Source organism: Silurus meridionalis, chromosome 7 (assembly GCF_014805685.1).
Source record: "Silurus meridionalis isolate SWU-2019-XX chromosome 7, ASM1480568v1, whole genome shotgun sequence".
NCBI lineage: Eukaryota > Metazoa > Chordata > Actinopteri > Siluriformes > Siluridae > Silurus > Silurus meridionalis.
Window position 1 is genome coordinate 2,333,418 of NC_060890.1, and position 20,795 is coordinate 2,354,212.

A 20,795-nucleotide genomic window follows, 5' to 3' on the forward strand; every position below is an offset into this window, starting at 1 on the left:
GGGACAGAATATAACTTTACAACTCATGGCCCATTTTATCTTGGTATCATGTGGAGACCACCTTTCGCCACCACAGCTCTCCCACACTTCCATACCATGGTGTCATTTCTGCTTTTGCAGGCAGGCAATTTACATATCTAAATTATACAACTTCTGGATTATTCTGAAATTATTCTGTGTGAGTATTTAGTTTTCTTCTGATAACAATCATGGATTTATCTGGTTTTTATCATAGGTTGTCTGTGACTACATGTATTTGAGTAACTAAGTATGTGCATGTTTTGTAAATAAGTGCACCAGTAAGTCATTAAATGAGCCATGGTGTTCTAGCCAGGCACATCTTGAACCAGCAGAGCTCTACTGTCTCTTCAAAAGGCTCTATGAGCTCACATTATCGCCAATTCCAAATCTGCTGTGTTTGTGTTATTTTGGCCATTGCGGAATATAATAACAGCTATTAAATCGAGACAAATATGTTTGAACGCTTGCAATCTGCTACAGATGTGACTTGGAAGTCCTGACAGGTGCACTGTGACCATTCAATTCATTTTCAATTCATTTTTATTTGTATAGCACTTTTAACAAGGAACATTGTCTCAAAGCAGCTTTACGCAGATAATGTGGTGATTAAACGTAAATATGTTTCAGTCAAAGGATGTGAAAATGCCATTTTATGCCTGCTAGAGGGCCTCAGTGTGGACGACTTGAAATTTGATTGGTTAAAGCAATAGCCTTAGAACAACCAAGATTTAAAGCTAAATGGCACCCTGCAGTGGTCACTGTGAATGATTTAAGGTAGTTTGACCCTTTGACGTGATGTGATGTCTGAATTCTGACTAGATAGAAAATACAACTCAAAGTTACACTCAGGTCCTGATGGCCGACCACAGAGTACAGTACATACAAGGTAAAATGTAAAAGTAAAAAAAATAAATAACATTATTATAACTGATGAAGGCAATACAAATGAGTATAATCACTTACAACATTTTATAGATGAGAAAAGTTTTATATGCATCATTTAATAATTTGCATTTATTATTAGAGCAATTCTTAATGATTACGATTAAACAAAGAACTTAAGAGAAAATATTGTGCTGTAGTTTTCAAGAAAAAAAAAATCAGAATTCCATGGTAATGGCAGCTGAGTCATAGAAATCCACAGATCTGCGTTTTCTAGAAAGGTTTCCGGTGCATGGCTAATGAGGGTAAATGAGAATAAATGCATGAATTGCAAATTCAAAGGGAAGTCTAAATATTTTAAAGCATCCTACTTTAACTTGACTATTCTAAAACTTACCAGTGCACAGTTTCCTGACTCCTTCAGACAGAGATGGACCTGGCAGTGCAGGTAGATCTTGTTGGAGAAGCTTGTAAATGTGAACATCCTGAATGAGAAATGGCTGGATGTTGAGACACCGTTCTGCAACACCTCCACTGTGTCGTCATTGGGGTTTGGACACCTGGAGAGAGAATTAATCGCTTTCGTGTGAGTAATATGGATATAATAGTCATATTTTTTGGCTGTTATTTTTTTATCACCTACTCGTTAATGATCAGATCCCAGCGAATGGAATAGTCAGTCTGGTTGACAGGCGTGGCCCAGCAGTTGTCCAGCACAAGAGCGATCTGATTGCTGTCAAATGGATTCACTTCCACAGCTATGTACATTTGATGGTTTATCTGTAGAGTCACATTTCCACTGAATGGAACCAGGAATGTAGCATCAGTATAGGGGATCATGCTGATCTGGTATGAACCTTCAGTAGACAGATCCTTGCTTATTATACTGTAAACAAAATAAAAGCATTTAACATAATAATTAATAATAATAGTAATTTGTATATTTTTTTACTTACAAAATATAAAATGCTAGAGATAAAAATTATGAGAAACTTTTTTCTTGTGACATTGCTGGTTAATTTATACCTTCCTGTGGCGCTGATATCTGTAGGCATGGAGATGCTCTGGATGAGTAGATACACACAAGAAAAAGTGATGCTGAGGCCACCACTGCGACTGATCAGGCCTATACCATTTACTGTTCCAATGCTATTCTCAAAGATGATGTGTGTGTTGTTATTCTGAAGAAACACAGAAAGATCCAAATAAATTACAGAAGAGGATTTAAGATTAGGGATTGAATAATGTAATGATACAACCTTAATGCATGTTAAATACTAAATGTACTTAATTTACAAATGACATTTGGTGTCTGCAATAGGACAAAACTAGACATTACTAGTAACTGCATGGGGTAAAGAGCTATTTTTTGATTATAAAACATCAATCCACTGATATGGCAGTCAGCAGCTTCTATTGATAAGAAATGTATTCTCAGACAGTTTGTGATTTATTCCAAATGATTTCTATTTATGCTCGTCATTTCACTGTTTAATCAGAACATTCTAGCAGACACCACAGCCTTCAAACATAACCATGCAACTCTAATGTATGACGGCAATCTCAATCATCATACTGATAAGAAACACCTTTTTCCAATTGCATACAGATCAAGCATTCATGTACTGTCCATGTTGTTACTGTACCTAAGTCCTGGGTTTCTTTATTATTGACCTATTTTGTGATATTTTGCCTGTTTGCTGTTGTCTCTTCCTGTCCATTACACTCTTTTGCATTTTAAAGATATAAATTCGACCTTTAACATGCATTTGATAGTATTTGAAATGGCCACAGTCTAAAAATTTGTTTATTTATATTTTATTTACAAATAAAAGAGACATTTAAAAAAATCCTCTTATGCCACAGTGATTGTGAAAAAATGTAAAATTATTAAATTGTATTATTTTAAATGTATTTAAAAAAATATATTGATGTATACTTTTAAATTAGTTATAGTTACATAGAAGTTTTGGGAAAAATATATTTAAAAAAAGTGATTTACATTAAATAAGTGGACCATCAGTTTTATACCTTCAGAGTTGTGCCACACATGTTGGCATTACTGTCAAAGTAGAACACCAGCCTGTTATTTTCGACCTGGCCTTTGCAGCTTGGGTCATTAAGGTGGAGAACATCTGCAGAATATCCTGCTTCAAACAGCTGACAGCGAGACAGAGACAGTGATCCAGCACTGCCTGAACATGTTTCAACGGAATCTGAGGGAAAATGAAGCCAAAAGACAGAAAACTGTTCAGTTGAAAATATTTGGTTCTTAATCTCAGGGTTCCCAGTAATAGACAAAAAGATGATATGTAGTTAAATAAATGTTCATTCTTTATGAACAAGATGTGCGTAAACCAATTTATTCCAAATATCCAAACTTTTATACTAATAGCTCATTACAGTGGTTTTCGCATATTCGCATATTGAAAAAAGTGTCATGAACAATTTAAGGTTGTTTACTACAGGAGGCTAAATTAGCATCACAAAAAAACAATCGTAAGAAGAAATATACCGTAAATAAGTGGGTTGCCTGTTGGAATGTTTCCACAGGCACAGCCATAAGCTCCATTTATCTTCCTACAGACTTCATCCTGAGTGCAGTTCAGGGTCTGACAGTGTGCTACAAAAGAGACAAGCAGAAAGCCATAAACAAACCACAATTTTATTACTAAACTGGGGTGAGTACAATTTCCTGAGATTAAACAAGCAAGTGCTATAAAAAATTTAACTGGTGGATTCTTTTTTTACAATAAGGGTTTTGCGACTTTCAGGCTCTGCTTGGTGGATTGCCATAGCTATCAGATGTGGGGATTAAAATGCAATCTTTTAAAAATAATTGTTTTAGGTGTAAAAAAAATACACTTTTAGCTTACACTATATTTATTCATTAACAACATACAATAACATTTTTATCTGTTTAAAGTCTGGAAAATGTTACAGTATAAATTACATTTTGATCTTAATAAAACAAAAAGAAAAAAATTATAACCTGTAAATTGAAAAGCCCAGCGACCAGGGATATTAACGTTACTAGATGAAGACAGCTCAGGGGCACTGTTTACTGGAATGGTGAAAAAATTGCTGTGCTCCATGCCATAGCCAGCCTAGGAAGATAATATTTGTGTTAAAAAAATGAATCAGTTAATATTTCAGGATTGACATGAAATTTACACTATTGAAGATTAAATGCATTGTTTTATGTGTTTTAAAAGGATGAATTGCTTCTCTACATGTACACTAGAAATGTATATAATCATAAAGCTCTCACCAGCCAGTAAGGGGATGGAATAGAAGGAATGGTCCCATAGTTCATCAGGATGAAAGACAGGCCTCCACCATTTGAGGCCAAGACAATTTGAAGTGTTGCACCCTGACAGAGAAGGACAATTTGATTAATATTGTAGTGCTTTAAGGTCAAAAGACTGAATCATCTATTTTTTTTTTTACCTGGAAAGCAGAAAATTCAAGTGGGACATTTTCCCAAGTGGAGACCAAGACCCAGGAAGCAGAAAAGTAAACATTGGGGAACATCCTGTTAATTTCTTGGTTAGCTTGGTCTATAAGAGGTCCGCTTGTGGCCTGCTCGTAGGTCCATTTTCCTCCACTGTCAGAGTCCAGATCAGTCCACAGTGGCGCAATGATGTTTTTGCCAAGATTTGGGTTGGGCACTTCATCATCGATATTCGGGACAAAAAATGTCACATAACCGTCCATACTCAGCTGAGAGAGAGAAGATACACATTTATTAATTTACCAGATTTAAAAGATTGGAGATCAAATGTGTGTTGTTGGTACCTGAACTTCTCGATCTTCTCCACCTCTTTACCCTGCAACCACACCCCTCCACTGCCCTCCTCTCATTCACACACATGTACTCTGTCTTACTCCTACTGACTTTCATTCCCCTTCTGTGCACCTCTCCAGGCTCATCTCAACCTGCTCACTACTCTCACCACAAATCACAATATCATCCGCAAAAATCACAGTCCAGTGCTGTCTAGCTACACTGTCCCCCACCAACACTTTACAGTTTTTAATATCCTTCAGGTTGCATCTCCTACATAGAACATAGTCCACCTGTGTGCACCTTCCTCCACTCTTATACGTCACCCTATGAATCTTCATCTTTTTAAAATATGTATTCACCACTGACCAATCTACCACCATCTGCCCGGCCACATTCCTCTCTTTATGGCCATACCTACCATCACCTCCTCATCACCTCTGTTCCCTTCACCTACATGCCCATTAAAGTCTGCCCCAATCAGCAATCTTTCATTCCTTTGTACACCATCCACCACTTCATCTAATTCATTCTAGACCTTAGAATTATAACTAACAATTAATAGAAATACACACACCTCACAAATATAAAAAAAACAACCACATAAATGTTATGTGTAATTTTATGTCCATTAAGGATCACGTGTGAAAGTGCATTTCAGCTTGTTGCATCTTCAATGTGAATGCAAGTTGACATATTATTAATGTGATACATAAAACCACCTATACTACATGTAAAAATAAATCAATTGCGGAATAAAGATTTTTGTCAAAAGAAGCAAATAATCATGTGAAAATTGATATTAAACATAGGTGAAATAATAATTTCCTCTATTTGCACTTACATACAGTTGAGAGTAGGTGTTTCCACCGTGATTGAATGTTTGCTGCAGCTGAATTGTTTGATACATTCCATCACTTAGGAAAAGTTGTGTTGCTCCTGGTCCCACTTGAAACAAGGGTGAACCTGAAACAAAACAGCAATAAAAAAAACTTTGAATAATACATTTTTATTTTAGACTAAATGAAATGGGGCCGGTTGTTGGACTGTTATATCAGTATGTTATACTTGACTAATAAATGACTGACTAATAACGTATTAAATGTCCTGATGGTTTGGCTGTCTTTTATTAATCTCTAGTCCTTTCTTATACAGTTATTGCTTTAGGTGTACAAAGAACATACTTTTAGCTAAAACTTATTGCTATTATTGTAAATTAGATTTCAATGCTTATGTTGTAATACTTACATTAAATATATTGTAGTAAAATTGTATTGTAGTATTATATTTGTTTTATTTGTAGTATACTATATCTCTGTATATTGCATAAAAAATTTGTAGTAGTATACAAATGTTGCCATTTTTAAAAGTTGTTGGCTAGTAAGTTATGTATTGTCACTTAAAACAGTTAGAAATAAAACACTTGTGGGCAGGCTGCTTTAGGGGTGGTGTAATTTAATAAAAACTACTGTTACTACACCAAAGTCGATTATTTTTAGCATTATATTTTATTACCATTAGAGTTTGAAGTACGTTCATAATTTAACAACATACAAAAATTTTATCTTACAGTTGATGCTGGGGAATGTTTGGAAATGTTAGTTGCTGGACACTTCCAAAATCTTACTTTCAAATAGGTAAACAAACGGTATAAATTCAACATGAATTACACAAAGATAAAGAAAATAATGACCTGTAAATTGAAAAGCCCAGCGACCAGGGATATTGACGTTACTAGATGAAGACAGCTCAGGGGCACTGTTTACTGGAATGGTGACAAAATGTTGTTCTGCCTGCCATAGCCAGCCTAGAAAAAAGAAATTGAAATTAAAAATATATTCTACACATCATGATAAATACAAGAAAAAATCATTTCCAGGTATTTTTGACTCGTTTCAAAGTGTGAAAATAACTTCACTTGTCAATAATGATTCATATGTGAAATTTACATGTGGTTTATAGACACATCATATGTCATGTTTGATATTTCACATTTTAATTTAATACATGTTTGTGTCTTTCAAGTCTGATTTTTGTAGATGAGTTGCTTATTTTGTATGTTGATTTTATGGAATGAATTGCTTTTCTACTGTATATGTGATTTTTACACTGGAAATATATGTAACTATGAAGCGCTCACCAGCCAGTAAGAGGATGGAATAGAAGGAATGGTCCCATAGTTCATTAGAATGAAAGACTGGCCTCCACCATTTGAGGCCAAAATGATTTGAAGTGTTGCACCCTGACAGAGAAGGACAATTTGATTAATATTGGGTGCTTTGAGATCAAAATACTGAATCATCTGTTTTGACTTTTACCTGGAAACCAGAAAATTCAAGTGGGACATTTTCCCAAGTGGAAACAAAGACCCAGGAAGCAGAAAAGTAAACATTGGGGAACATCCTGTTAATTTCGTGGTTAGTTTGAGCTATAAGAGGTCCGCTTGTGGCCTGCTCGTAGGTCCATCTTCCTCCACTGTCAGAGTCCAGATCAGTCCACAGTGGTGCAATAATGTCTTTGTTTAGATTTCGGTTGGGCACTTCATCATCAATATTTGGAATGAAGAAAGCCACATAACCGTCCATACTCAGCTGAGAGAGAGAAGATTATTCATCTACCAGCATGGAAAAAAGTGCATTTCAAGTAAATTGCATTTCAGCTCATTACATCTTTAATGTGAATGCGTTATCCTTAATGTAGTAAATTGTGTACAAATGCAACTTAAAATGCAGCATATAATATTGTGAGAAAAGAAAAATATAAAAAAATTCAGCAAATAAATTTATAAGAAATTTCTAATTCCTGTATTTTCACTTACATAGAGTTGAGAGTAGGTGTTACCACCGTAATTGAATGTTTGCTGCAGCTGAATTGTTTGATACATTCCATCACTGAGGACAAGTTGTGTTGCTCCTGGTCCCACTTGAAACAAGGGTGAACCTGAAACAAAACAGCAATAAGAAAACATTGTTTAAGTAATATAATGTTGTTGTTGTTGTTGAAGTGTCTGTATGTGAGAGACAAAGAAAGGGAGAGAAAAATATAGAGAACTGTAAAAATTAAAAATGTTCTAAATAAAAAAAGACTAAATAAATAAAATTAAAAAAACACAGAATTCATCAACACAGTGTAAAAAAGATGATTTACAACATACAATATTATAATCTTTTTTCTTGTCAAATAAAGAGATAAAAATGACCTGTAAATTGAAAAGCCCAGCGACCAGGGATATTGACGTTACTAGATGAAGACAGCTCAGGGGCACTGTTTACTGGAATGGTGACAAAACTGCTGTTCTCCATGCCATAGCCAGCCTGGAAAATTCAATTGAAATTCAAAATATATTTTAAACCTCATGATCATTACAAGAAAAGTGAATTATACTGGTATTTTTTGGCTTTTATCAACGAGTCAAAAGAACCTCATCTGTAAGTAATTCATACATGTGGTTTAAAGGCACATCATATGTCAGGTTTGATATTTCACAGTTTAATTTAATACAATAAAATGTTTGTCTGTTTTTTGTAGATGAGTTGCTTATTTTGTATGTTGATGTTATGGAATGAATTGCTTTTCTACTGTATATGTGATTTTTACACTGGAAATATATGTAACTATGAAGCGCTCACCAGCCAGTAAGGGGATGGAATAGTAGGAATGGTCCCATAGTTCATTAGAATGAAAGACTGGCCTCCACCATTTGAGGCCAAAATGATTTGAAGTGTTGCACCCTGACAGAGAAGGACAATTTGATTAATATTGGGTGCTTTGAGCTTAAAAGACTGAATCATCTATTTTGACTTTTACCTGGAAACCAGAAAATTCAAGTGGGACATTTTCCCAAGTGGATACAAAGACCCAGGAAGCAGAAAAGTAAACATTGGGGAACATCCTATTAATTTCTAGGTTAGCTTGAGCTATAAGAGGTCCGCTTGTGGCCTGCTCGTAGGTCCATCTTCCTCCACTGTCAGAGTCCAGATCAGTCCACAGTGGTGCAATGATGCCTTTGTTTAGATTTTGGTTGGGCACTTCATCATCAATATTTGGAACGAAAAAAGCCACATAACCGTCCATACTCAGCTGAGAGAGAGAAGATACACATTATTCATCTACCAGCATAGAAAAAAGTGCATTTCAAGTGAAATTACATTTCAGCTCATTACATCTTTAATGTGAATGCAAGTAAACATGTGACCATGTGATTAATGTCATTAACCATATATCTTTAATGTAATAAAATGTGTACAAGTGCAACTTAAAATAAAGCATATAATATTGTAAGATAAGAATAATATTAAAAAATTTATAAAATAAATTCACAACATTTTTCTAATTCCTGTATTTTCACTTACATAGAGTTGAGAGTAGGTGTTTCCACCGTAATTAAATGTTTGCTGCAGCTGAATTGTTTGATACATTCCATCACTGAGGAAAAGTTGTGTTGCTCCTGGTCCCACTTGAAACAAGGGTGAACCTGAAACAAAAAAGCAATAGGAAAACACTGTTTAAGTAATACATTTTAATTTCTACACAACCTTAAGTTTTTTTTTTAGGTGTGGCAACCTTTCAAACACTGAATATGAACCATTAACATGTTTCTTTGTCACTTGCTAATGTGAACATAGTGTAATTGGATAATTGGAAATTCTGATTTATCTCCAAACTATTTAAAATGTTTCTGTGGATAATTCTAAACATATTAAAGAGGAAGATATGTTCCCCAGTCGGGAACTTTGAGCTGCGTCGCAACGTTTGTCCAAGCTCTGAACCACGTGTGAAATCTGGCCAATAGGCAAGTCGTGATGTCAACGGCGGGTGACTTCCTGACAACCAGGAGCTACAAAATGGCTGTGTGGTGGTAGCAACGTTGGCTTCTGCTTGTTCAGGTTACCGCTGTTTATGTGTGATTCTGATCAAGTAATGTCTGGCAAGCAAAAATATCATGGTTGTGTTCATCCATGTCCCCGTTTCATTATGGGGACGGATACGGATGATCGGTGCGTTGTTTGCCTGGGAGTGGAGCATGCTGAATTGGCTCTCGAGGGAGACGATTGTCTGCATTGTATCCACATGGCTATGCGCACACTTCGCTCCCAGAGAGCGCTTTTCTTGGGAATCTAAAGTCAGGCTAATACAGCCGATTGAAGTCGATTGAAGACCTACCCCATCCTGAAACACTTAAATTTGCACTTTCCAAGTTTGCTTTTTTTACGTGCCTGTAAAAATCTAACAGGCACGTAAAACAGAAAGCGTTGCCATTCACATCAGAAGTAAAGAGTAAATGAGAACGGAGAGTATGTGGAAAAAAATATGCTAGGCACTTTGCTCTTTTGTTGTCTTTCCTTTATTGCTCCTCGTGGTCACGATGAACCCGATGAATCACAAAATGGGGGAAATATCTTAGAAATGATGGATTGAAGGGCCACTGAAAGCCAACTAAGTGACCGGCTAGTTAAAAAGAGAGAAAGATCGTTTAATTATGTCCATAGCAAGCACCAGAACGAGTTGACATCATACAAAGAGTGCATGGAGCGTGAAAGGTTGCCCTTAGTACAGATGAAACACAAAACATAAGTAGGTATGAGCAAGTTAAAGTGGTTTTAAGGTATGTCAACGGAGACTCTCAAGGCCGTACTTGATCACTTTCAGACTAGTATAAGTATAATATAAGAATTATTATATATAATATTATTGTGTCTGCCACAATCTCTGCTCTTTTAGCAATGAGGACTATCAACACTTTTAGCAGCTTTGGGAATTCACAGTCGAGTTGTGCGATAAAATCAACTACCGCGGCCCTCAATGCCCATGGAGGAGAAGGAAGAAACGATGCCTGTAGCAAATGCAGTTAATGACTGTTAATGAGATCCGTGAGCGATTTCAGGAAAATGACAAACACTTTAACTGCACTTAACATTCTCAGCTCTAGTACATGCATCAGAGAGGACCTGACATTTATTTGTCATCACTATGAATTTCCAGAAGAGGAGACGAATGCAGAACTGTCACTTTTAAACCCATGTCGACAAGACAAGCAAGTTTGGATAAACGATTGTCATTGTTCAAAGAGTCAAAGCTAGTTTACAGTAAATGTTGGCAATCTGTTTAAGCTTTTCTTGACTGTGCAGATTTCTTGCAAAAGAAATCTTTCTTGCTTGCGCCGACTTAAATATTTGAGAAATACAAGGAGCCAGGAGAGACTCAAGGACATTGCAGTACTTAACATCGAACGGGCCATTCACGTAGATTTGGATGAGACAGTTAATCTTTAACTAAAGAAGGACCGTGTTTTGAAAACATGTTAACATTTCTATATAATTTGCTGATGTAGGTTTTGCATTCCATAGCATCCCATTTTGATTTAGGTACAGATTTTGACTAGGCCACTCAAAAACCTTTTTTTTTTTATTTTAAGTATTTAAAAGTTGACTTGCTGGTGTGGATCATTGTCCTGCTGCATTACCCAAATGCACTTGTCATGAACAATGTCATTAACTGATAGCTGGACATTTTCCTTCAGCACTTTCTGGTAGAGTTCGGAAATTCATGGTTCAATTAATTAATGGCAAATCTTCCAAGACCTGAAGCGGCAAAACAGCCCCAGACCATCACACTACCACCACCATGTTTGACTTTTGGTATAATTGTTTTTTTAATGGAATGATGTGTTAGTTTTATACAAGCTGTATTGTGACATACACCTCCCAAAATCTTTCTCTCATCATTTCACAAAATATTTTTCCCAAAAGTCTTGGGGATAATTACCCAGGCTCTTGTTCAATTATGAACACTGACAATAACTAAGGCAAGTGAGGCCTGCAGTTCTTTATATCTTGTTCTGGGTTGTTTTAATAGCTCCTGGAAGAGTCGCTGCTGTTGCAAGTTGTCTCCATTTGTGGATAATGGCTTTTATTATGGTTTGCTGGAGTCCCAAATAACTAGAAATGGCTTTGAAACCATCTGCAGGCTGATATTTCAATTATTTAGTTTCAAAAAGTTGCTTTTTGAGATCTTTTGGCATGCTTCACTGTCCGACAGGTTCTATTTAAGTGATTTGTTGACAGGTCTGGCAGTAGTCAGGCCTGGCCCTGACAAGCAAAAGCAGAGCAATGTATTTTAGATAAAATGTGCTGATGTGTATTTTCAAGTGAATAAAATCACATATGTTGAAAGACGGGGATAAATGCTGGATGCAGTGTTCACACATTTCTATATACACACACTGCCAGTAAAACTTTACCTGTTGATGCTGATGTTGGCACTGCATGTCATATTTATGTAAAAAACAGAAAGGTAAGAAGAAAAATTCTAATTAATTATTCATCTAAACATCATTATAAAATGTACTGATGCATATTTAAAATTGCATCATATTTCTAATGCTGAAGGAATATGATAATGGACCAATAGAATGTTTACACAATTGTATATACACATGGTGCCAGTGAAACTTTACCTGGTGTTGTTGATGTAAATTCATGTCATAGTGAGAAAGAGTCAGAGATGCAGATATGAAATAAAAAATAAATGGTTGTACTCGACACGTTATTCTGAAAAACATTCTGTTCATTAACATATTTATACATGCACACACTGTCTATTAAATTCCACCTAATATACCTTGTGTATATTGTGTTTCCACCCCACCTGGAAGTAAAGAGAGAATGATGTTATTTATGTGATTAATATTTGACATTACAAATGCAATGAGAGAATGGCTTCAGTTTTTTCCAATAGAACCAACTGCACTATATGGCAGCAAATATGCCATAAAGATTAAAAAACATTCTCCTTTTTAATTAAAATGAGTAAAAAATCCATTTAAAGTCCTTCAAATGCTCTTTTAAAAAATGCAATAGAAAAAGTGCATGCAGAGCACATGAATTACTTTTACTGTGAAAAGAGAATTAACTCATACTGCCTTTTTGCACATGCACACACACACATTTCAAATGGCATATTTTACACATTTTATTAGATTACTCAATTACATACATCTCCTCCCGAGAAAAGGACTTTACATTATGTTATAAAAAGAAAGTTGGTATAGTAAGTCCTGCATCGAATTACTTTTTACATATAATTCTGCATTATGTACAAGTGCGTTAAAGTCCAAATGCATTCTTTGTGTAATAAAAGATTTGAAATTGTATTTAAAGTAATTGTGTCTTAGTTTGAATTTTAAACGTTTAAAAAAAATTAAAACTCTACTATACATTATACTCACAAACAATCAAAAATTTGAAAGACTTACTCATATAGAGCAGGGTGGCCAGACAGAGCAGACGTGGACACCCCATTAACAAGAGTAAATCTGGGATTGGGGGGACAGTATTAATATTAAGAGGCATAATCACTTACACAGAGAAAAAAAACTAATTTAAGAATATTTTAGAACATAATAATCCCATTGTTTTTCATATATAGACAAACATAATGACCCAAGTGAGGGCTAATAATATATAATGTGTATATATATATATATATATATATATATATATATATATATATATATATATATATATATATATATATATATAAAATTCCCAGAAACAGCAATATCGTTAAATGTTTTTAACCTAATTTAGATCAATAAATCATTAAACATTTTCCTGTTTATACATTTTCTATTTCATTTTAAGCTTACCTGGATGTTAACCACTTTTATTGTGCCTGCAGAATGTCTATGTCATTAATATGAGTAGTGTATCACTATGGGTGTGCATTTATTTAGTCACCAAGACAGAAAAAAAACAACAAAAGGAATATATATATATATGCATGTGAAAAAAACTTTTCTAGTTAAGGTGAAAATATGTACACATTATTGAAAAAAAGGTTTCTGGATTCATCGCGGCCGGTTTTGCCGCATAACTGCTACGATTAACGCGGGACGACTGTATTATTATTATTATTAATATTATTATTATTATTATTATTATTATTATTATTTAACACCATACTGTGATATGTTTGGTAAAGAGGCACAGTGTTGAGGTGTTTTTCTGTGTTATTGTTTTTACTGCAAGCAAATGTTATTATTTTTATATAAATATTATTATTTATATTATAATGCAAGACATTCCTCTACTAAAGTTCCTCTACCAACATTCTCCATAATGAGCATTCACAGCTGCAAGTGTAACAATGACTATATTTTCATTTGTTCACTTATATAATGAAATTCGCCTTAATTTTTTTAAGGTTTGTGTAACCGTTTCAACAGTTTAAGTCATATGAATTTTCATTCATTGCAAAAATTCTATTTGTAACTAACTCGCTTGACCTTAAAACTTAACCTTTTTATTTTTTTTGCAGACTTCAAGAATGAAATTATTCTACTGGCAGATCATTTTCATCAATACAAATGACATCTGGACAAATGACCTTTTTTGCAATGGGGGTGGGTGCAGCAGACCAGGTGGTGCACATTGTATTCTGCTTTTATTTACATTTTACCAACTTTTTTTTGGAATTGGCGTAGTACTTAACGTCATTGTATTATCAAACAGTTTGCAATGCAGATGTGCTGCAGGAGAAACCTCACACTGGTTTGCAGAGGTCAAAGTAGCTAACAATGGCAAAACGAAAGCTTAGCGCTGACTTTAGAAAGTCTTTAGAAAGAAAGTTACAAATGTTTAGGATTGGTTGTGTGAAGGTTTTCGGTTTAAAAAGATCTTTTTCTTTTAATTAAGAACATTGGAAAAAGTCTTGCTGGTGTTTTTGGCCAGCTTCGCTAGTTTAATCAGACAACTGATTTTGTTGTTGTCTTTTCCAGTCCTTTAAGATGGGGTCAATGTACTGGCCTGGAAAATGGATGTTTTTATATAATTTATTTCAGTAGTACTATGAAGCTTTTTTTTGCTTCTCAGAAAGTAAAAGTAAAACCAGTGTTCTCCTGACATGACAGTGGCATGTTTTTCAGTTTATATGTTTTCACAATGTGCTTTACTGTAAAAAGCTGGACTGGCATGTAAGTCATGCATAGTTTTCAGAAGTGGGAAGTAACGAAGTACAAATACTTCGTTACTGTACTTAAGTAGATTTTTTTGGTATCACTACTTTACTCCACTATTTATTTTTCAGACAACTTTTTACTTTTACTCATTACATTTTTACACAAATATCTGTACTTTCTACTTCTTACATTTTCAAGACTCGTTACTTTAGTTTTAATCCATTGATTTGGTGAAATATTTTTTATTTTTTATTTTCACTGCGCGCCGATTTCAGCCGAACAACCGATTTGCTGTCATTGTGCGTCTTATTCAATCCACTGGTGTATAAAGTCCTGACTCTCACTCACCACAGATGTAGACTAGTTTACGAAGCTAAGAATCAGCAGGGTACAAAGGCAGTAAGAAGTTTGGGGTTAACGTGGATGAGACAGAGGGAGTCAGTGATGTAAACATGACTGAGAACAAAATCATTCCTGATCACCTGAACATCATCATCATCATCATCATCATCATCATCATTTCTCTGCTTGTGTTTTATATGTGGATCTTCAGCCTGGATACATTCATTCGATAACAACATTTTTAATTCGTTTTGTATATATATATATATATATATATATATATATATATAAAAGCTTCTTGACTTGAAGCGGTGCAGTTTCTCCGGTTTCACCTCATTAACTGTCCGTGTGGAAACATAGCAAAGGCTCTTAATGATGTCCACACGTCTCTGCACTGCTATAGCCTTTATATTTAATCACTGTACATATGCTTACATATATCACATGCTGTAAATATGATACATATTTATCAGCACTATTTTTTTGCTACTTTTTGCACTTCTGGTAGATGCCAAACTGCATTTCGTTGCTGTGTACCTGTACTATGCAATGACAATAAAGTTCTATCTATCTATCTATCTATCTATCTATCTATCTATCTATCTATCTATCTATCTATCTATCTATCTATCTATCTATCTATCTATCTATCTATCTATCTATCTATCTATCTATCTATCTATCTATCATGATGTGAGGTCCAGTAAACAGCTAAAACAGGTAGAAGTAATAACTACTTTTTACTTAAGTTCTTGTCAGAGCCAAGACTTCTTTACTTTCACTTGAGTAAAAAAGCATAATCAGTACTTCAACTTTTACCCGGGTATTTTAAAACATGAGTAGGTGTAGTTCTACTTAAGTAAAGGATATGTGTACTTTTGCCACCTCTGATAGTTTTCATTTAAGTATTTATTGTTTAAAAAAAAATTGTCATTTCATTTCCGTGTGGTCCGACCCAACAGACAAGCTACTGTAGCCCAAATTGCTAAAGAATTAATGCTGGTTCTGATAGAAAAGGCTGTGTAGCCACAGACCAATCATTTTCAGGCTGGTGGTCATAATGTTATGCATGATCGGTGTATAAATAGTTTTGTGTGAAGTATTAATCATAATAAAAATGGTGGCTCAGTGGTAAAGGCATTACACTTAATAAGCGCAGTTGTAAGTCGCTCTGGATAAGGGAGTCTGCCAAATGCCACAATTTTAAATTAATAACTATAATAATAATTATAATAACTGCAATTACTGCAAATTGATGTGTCATTAAATGAATAAAACGTCCTATGTTTGATAAAGGGTGGCACAGTGCCATCGTACTTATTCTTCTTGGCAAGAAAATACATTGCTTTGATAAAAGTCATTTCTTTTCCATTCAGAGCATTTTCATCTCATTTAAATTTTCAAAACAATTGTAAAAAAAAAAAAAATGCCTATACCTCCATTTATATAACGTAATATAAATAGCCTTTTTCATTCATAAGGATTGTGTAACCATTTCAACAGAAATGGTCACAAATGGGAATTGTTACTAATCTTCAAAAGGTTTTTTCTTTTTTTTGGATTGGATTATTAAAGCATTTAATGTTAATTGACAAAAGAAATTAAATCTCCATTTGCTAAAATTTTACACTGATTAATGAAATGACTCATTAGAGACTTTTTATTATGATTAAATATTGTGTTATTTCGTTTGTATAGCACATTTAACAATGGACAGTTTTACAAGTAAATAAATTATGAATAAATATTTGTTTATTTAAAAAGCAGCCCATACAATTTTATTCATTTAAAGGTTCATCTCTAATGAGCAAGCCAGTGGTGTCAGGGGTGAGATCAAATTCCCTGAGAAAAAACCTTCCAAGGAACCAGACTTTGAAGAGAACCCAAACTTGTGTGAGTCGAATGGATTCTGTCCAAGTAAAGTAGAAAAAAATAGATAAAAAAATGTAATTGTGTTGAGTTTGCGATTAAGAATAAACAGGGGTGTTTTTTTGTGATGATTAAACACTTAATGAAAACTTTGAAATATAGAATATAATATTAGATTTTTTTTTTTTATAACATATTTCCTTATTTTGTAAAACATTCCAAAAAAATTTAAATTTTGGGCAAGAAATGGGTTGAAATATAAACAAAACAAATATAAACAAAAGGCAAAATATGGTGGTTGGAAAAGTACAATAATTGTGAGTAATATATAAAATCATTTGTCTTCACTTAAACTAGGAAAGCACAAAGCCAGCTTAATAAAGATATGGTTTAACCTTCCTCTTGTGTTAGGGTCGGCACCGACCCGTTTGTAGTTTTAAATGCACAGAAGTACCACATAAATTTGTTTATTGCATCAAGGATTTTTTACTTTGTCAGGAACCTCTATTTAAACAAAATAAAACAAAAAAAATCTCTTTAACTAAAATGTAAATTTCTCTGATTAAAATTATAACCTTTGTGGTGTTAGGGTCAGTTTTGACCCAGTTATAATATAACATTTTAAAACAATAATTAGTGCTAAATCTAAAATCATAAACACACTGTCAGCTCACTAACACAGTCAGCCAACAGCTCACTGACAGTCAGCTCCTCTCCTAACCCTGTAAGCTTTACTTAGGGGCTTCTCTCTTTGCCTGTTTGTCACCTTCCCTGAACAAGCAAAACAAACAAACAAAAACGGACATGTAAGACATGCATAAGACCAATTCAGTTTAGAGTTGGTGACTTGCAGAGTGCATATATCCAGTTTCAGCGTGCAAAAAATGAGTAGATTGAGATTATCTCTTCGCTGAAAATGAGACAGAGGACACAGAGCAGCATCGCGATACAGATGAACCAGGAGACACAGACACATCTGATGAGTCTGATGAAGAGGTCGCCAGTGCTGAAGCTGCTTCTGCTCCTTCTGAAACATTAAAATCCAAAAGTTGTAACATCTGTTGGACCTCAGTACCTTCTGAATTACATGGCAGGGTAACTGCTGCAATTGTCATCAAAATGACCCCTGGGATCACTAGGATGAGAGCAAGTGACATCAAGACTCCACTTTCTTCAAAATTTGCTTTTACAGACAACACCGCCGTTGTTTTTTTATTGTCCAAAAAAAAGTGTGTGTGTGGGGGGGGGTACTTATGTCCACAATTCACAAAGATGCAGATGTGTCATCAGGAAGTGAGACAAAGCCCATACTTATCCTGGACTATAATAAAAACAAAGGAGGAGTGGACAACCTGGATAAGCTGACTGTCACCTACACTTGCCAGGAAATGACCAGGAGATGGCCAGTGGTTGTGTTTTATAACATCCTAGATGTGTCTGCATACAATGCATTTGTGTTGTGGCAACACATCCAGCTAGGGTGGACCTCAACCAAAAAAAAAACAAGTGAAGAATGTTTCTTGAGGAGCTAGAGAGTTCCCTAGTCAAGACACCCATTAAGCGAAGCTGAGACACAGCCATGGTTAGACAGCTGCAGAGTTCACCTAGCACTCTATCTATGCCATCAGCAACTCAAGGAGCATCAGCACCAGCATCCTTCTCAGCCTGCCCTGCCTCAACATCAACCAGCACAGCAACAGCCACAACCCCACTGAAGCCACCAGATTCTAAAAGAAAGAGGTGTCAGGTCTGCCCTAGCAATAAGGACAGAAAGACAAACATATTTTGCTTCTACTGGAAAAAATATCTCTGCAAGTTTTTGCCACACATGCATCTAAACACACACATACACATGTATGTTTTTGCAAACAAAGACTTTTTTGGGGGGCTAGTACTTGATTTGCTTGATTGGTTGTTTTGTTTGACTGCAAATCTATATATTTTTTATTATTACTAGTTTAATTTAGTATTTCTATTAAAGCTCAATTAAAAAAAATAAATAAATAAATAAAAAACTTTTGCCTTTTTTTTGGAGTAAAAATATATGGGTCAAAATTGACTTAGTTAATAATATTAAAATAATTTTTATTTTTAATTTTTTTTAATTTAGAGATGTGTTCTAATACCCCTCAGTAACAGTCAGGCAACATAACAATCTTTAATTTATTTATATAATTCTCTTGAGGTTCTATTTACACTTTTTTAAATTGAAAACGAGAGGTATGCTATCAAATGAAAGGCCCAGGGGGCCACACCAAAAATATTAAAAGCAATATTTTCATGGGTAAGGAAACCTAACAAGGTAACCAAGAGGTAGGAAACAGATTGGATGATAAATAATAGTTTAGAGGGTATTTTATGACTGTTTAAAGACACGGGTCAAAACCGACCCGTTAACATAAGAGATAGTAACAGAAAGCTAACATAAGACGAAGATTAATGAGTTGGAGTGGAAGATCTTGAGTGAATCTTGAGTATACAGCTTAGAGTATTCAGTAACTGACTTTACGAACACCCTTGTGGATGAATAAGCACCAATGTCCACAACTAGGCTCCAAAATCTAGTGAAACATCTACCCGGAAATAAGCACTAAATGTGGGATGGGATGGTCAGACTACAGTTTGTCCAAATATTGTATTAATAATTTAAAAGCGTAGTAAATTGCAAATTATGGAGAACTATAACAAGTTCAAATGAGAATTCTTTTGAGCGAATTAGTTTTTGCTGACTAAGATACTCAGAAAATTAGTTATGTAATCATTAACTTTTAATAAATCAATCTAGTTAATTTTTTCTAAGTGCAGTTATTTGTAATGGTAGTATTAGATTATTCTGTGAAGTGATATAATCTTTCCTATAAGCCTTACAAGTCTTTCCTTTAAGAAAAGGGTTTTTCTTATGCCAAACTGGGAGTTACTGCATTATTTCCTGTATAGCAACTGATTGAAATCACAAGACATCTAAAATGAAATCTAATACAACAGCTGGCAACAGTGACAGCACAGCAAGTTGAACTAGTTGGACAACTGCATATTTATTCGGAGGTTCTTTTGTGTGAGCGTGCCGAGCAACGTACAGGCTGTTCTTGTTTTTGTTCTTCGTAATCTTATACTTTCCTTTGATTCATCAAGTCAACACACCTGTTCTGTGAGAACAAGAAAAGCATCCCTACATACTTGAATTTGTGTAATAACAATAAGTACACAGTGATTTATTAGGAATATTTTGCACGGAAACCTTTGACAAACCAAGAAAGAAATGATGTCTAAAAGATATTTCTTTTTGTTTTAAATTATGTCCATAAACAAATGCTTACCTGGGTTAGATTTCAACTGGGCGTCTAAATGCTTATATCTTTTTCTATAGTTTTACTTTGCAATTATTCTGTATGATGGAATAAAAAACTATTTACATGTCTGAACAGCTATTGGATGTACTGTATGCTTTGACATGGCTAAGAAACTGAAAAATACATGTAGCTGCATGATCGTCTGCATAATTTATGGAATATTCATGACTGTAAACCACAAACTGTATATGACTTACGATTGAGTCAGTGTTTAAATTTGTGTTATTGTAGCTACACATGTGTAAAAGTCAATTGAGGCATATACTGAGCTACATTATGTCCAATAGCAGTAGACATTTCAATATTTGCTGTCATTCTGCCATCATGGTTGCTGCAGAAACCAGACAGAAATAATTTAAATAACTATATATGAATAGTTCCTGGCAAAACAGTACAGTAGGCACCATTGGAACAGCTTATGTGACCACATTTAGCACTGTTACAACCTGGAATTGAAATGGGCTTAAATTAGATTATTACCATGAATCTGCAATATAGCCAGCTCCAAATCAAAAAACAGAGGTGTGAGTGTTTGCCTACAATTGCAGATTTGCCTGTGATTATTTAAACTCTTTCCCTGACCAAA

The 20,795-nt window shown here is 34.6% G+C and overlaps 1 protein-coding gene across 1 annotated transcript in view; it reads right to left on the reverse strand.

Moving 5' to 3' along the window:
- Window positions 1-926: 926 nt before the first annotated feature.
- Window positions 927-20,795, reverse strand: part of LOC124388390 (alpha-tectorin-like) — a 43,132-nt gene continuing 23,263 nt past the window's right edge. The window contains exons 4-17 of the mRNA XM_046852955.1: window positions 9,043-9,164; window positions 8,498-8,770; window positions 8,320-8,421; window positions 7,890-8,004; window positions 7,509-7,630; window positions 7,009-7,281; window positions 4,175-4,276; window positions 3,896-4,010; window positions 3,419-3,526; window positions 2,935-3,119; window positions 1,930-2,084; window positions 1,547-1,789; window positions 1,301-1,463; window positions 927-1,199 (exon numbers count right to left, since the gene is read on the reverse strand). Coding sequence (XP_046708911.1) covers window positions 1,122-1,199; window positions 1,301-1,463; window positions 1,547-1,789; window positions 1,930-2,084; window positions 2,935-3,119; window positions 3,419-3,526; window positions 3,896-4,010; window positions 4,175-4,276; window positions 7,009-7,281; window positions 7,509-7,630; window positions 7,890-8,004; window positions 8,320-8,421; window positions 8,498-8,770; window positions 9,043-9,164 — 2,156 coding nt within the window. The 3' untranslated portion in view covers window positions 927-1,121. The remainder of the gene's footprint in view (window positions 1,200-1,300; window positions 1,464-1,546; window positions 1,790-1,929; window positions 2,085-2,934; window positions 3,120-3,418; window positions 3,527-3,895; window positions 4,011-4,174; window positions 4,277-7,008; window positions 7,282-7,508; window positions 7,631-7,889; window positions 8,005-8,319; window positions 8,422-8,497; window positions 8,771-9,042; window positions 9,165-20,795) is intronic.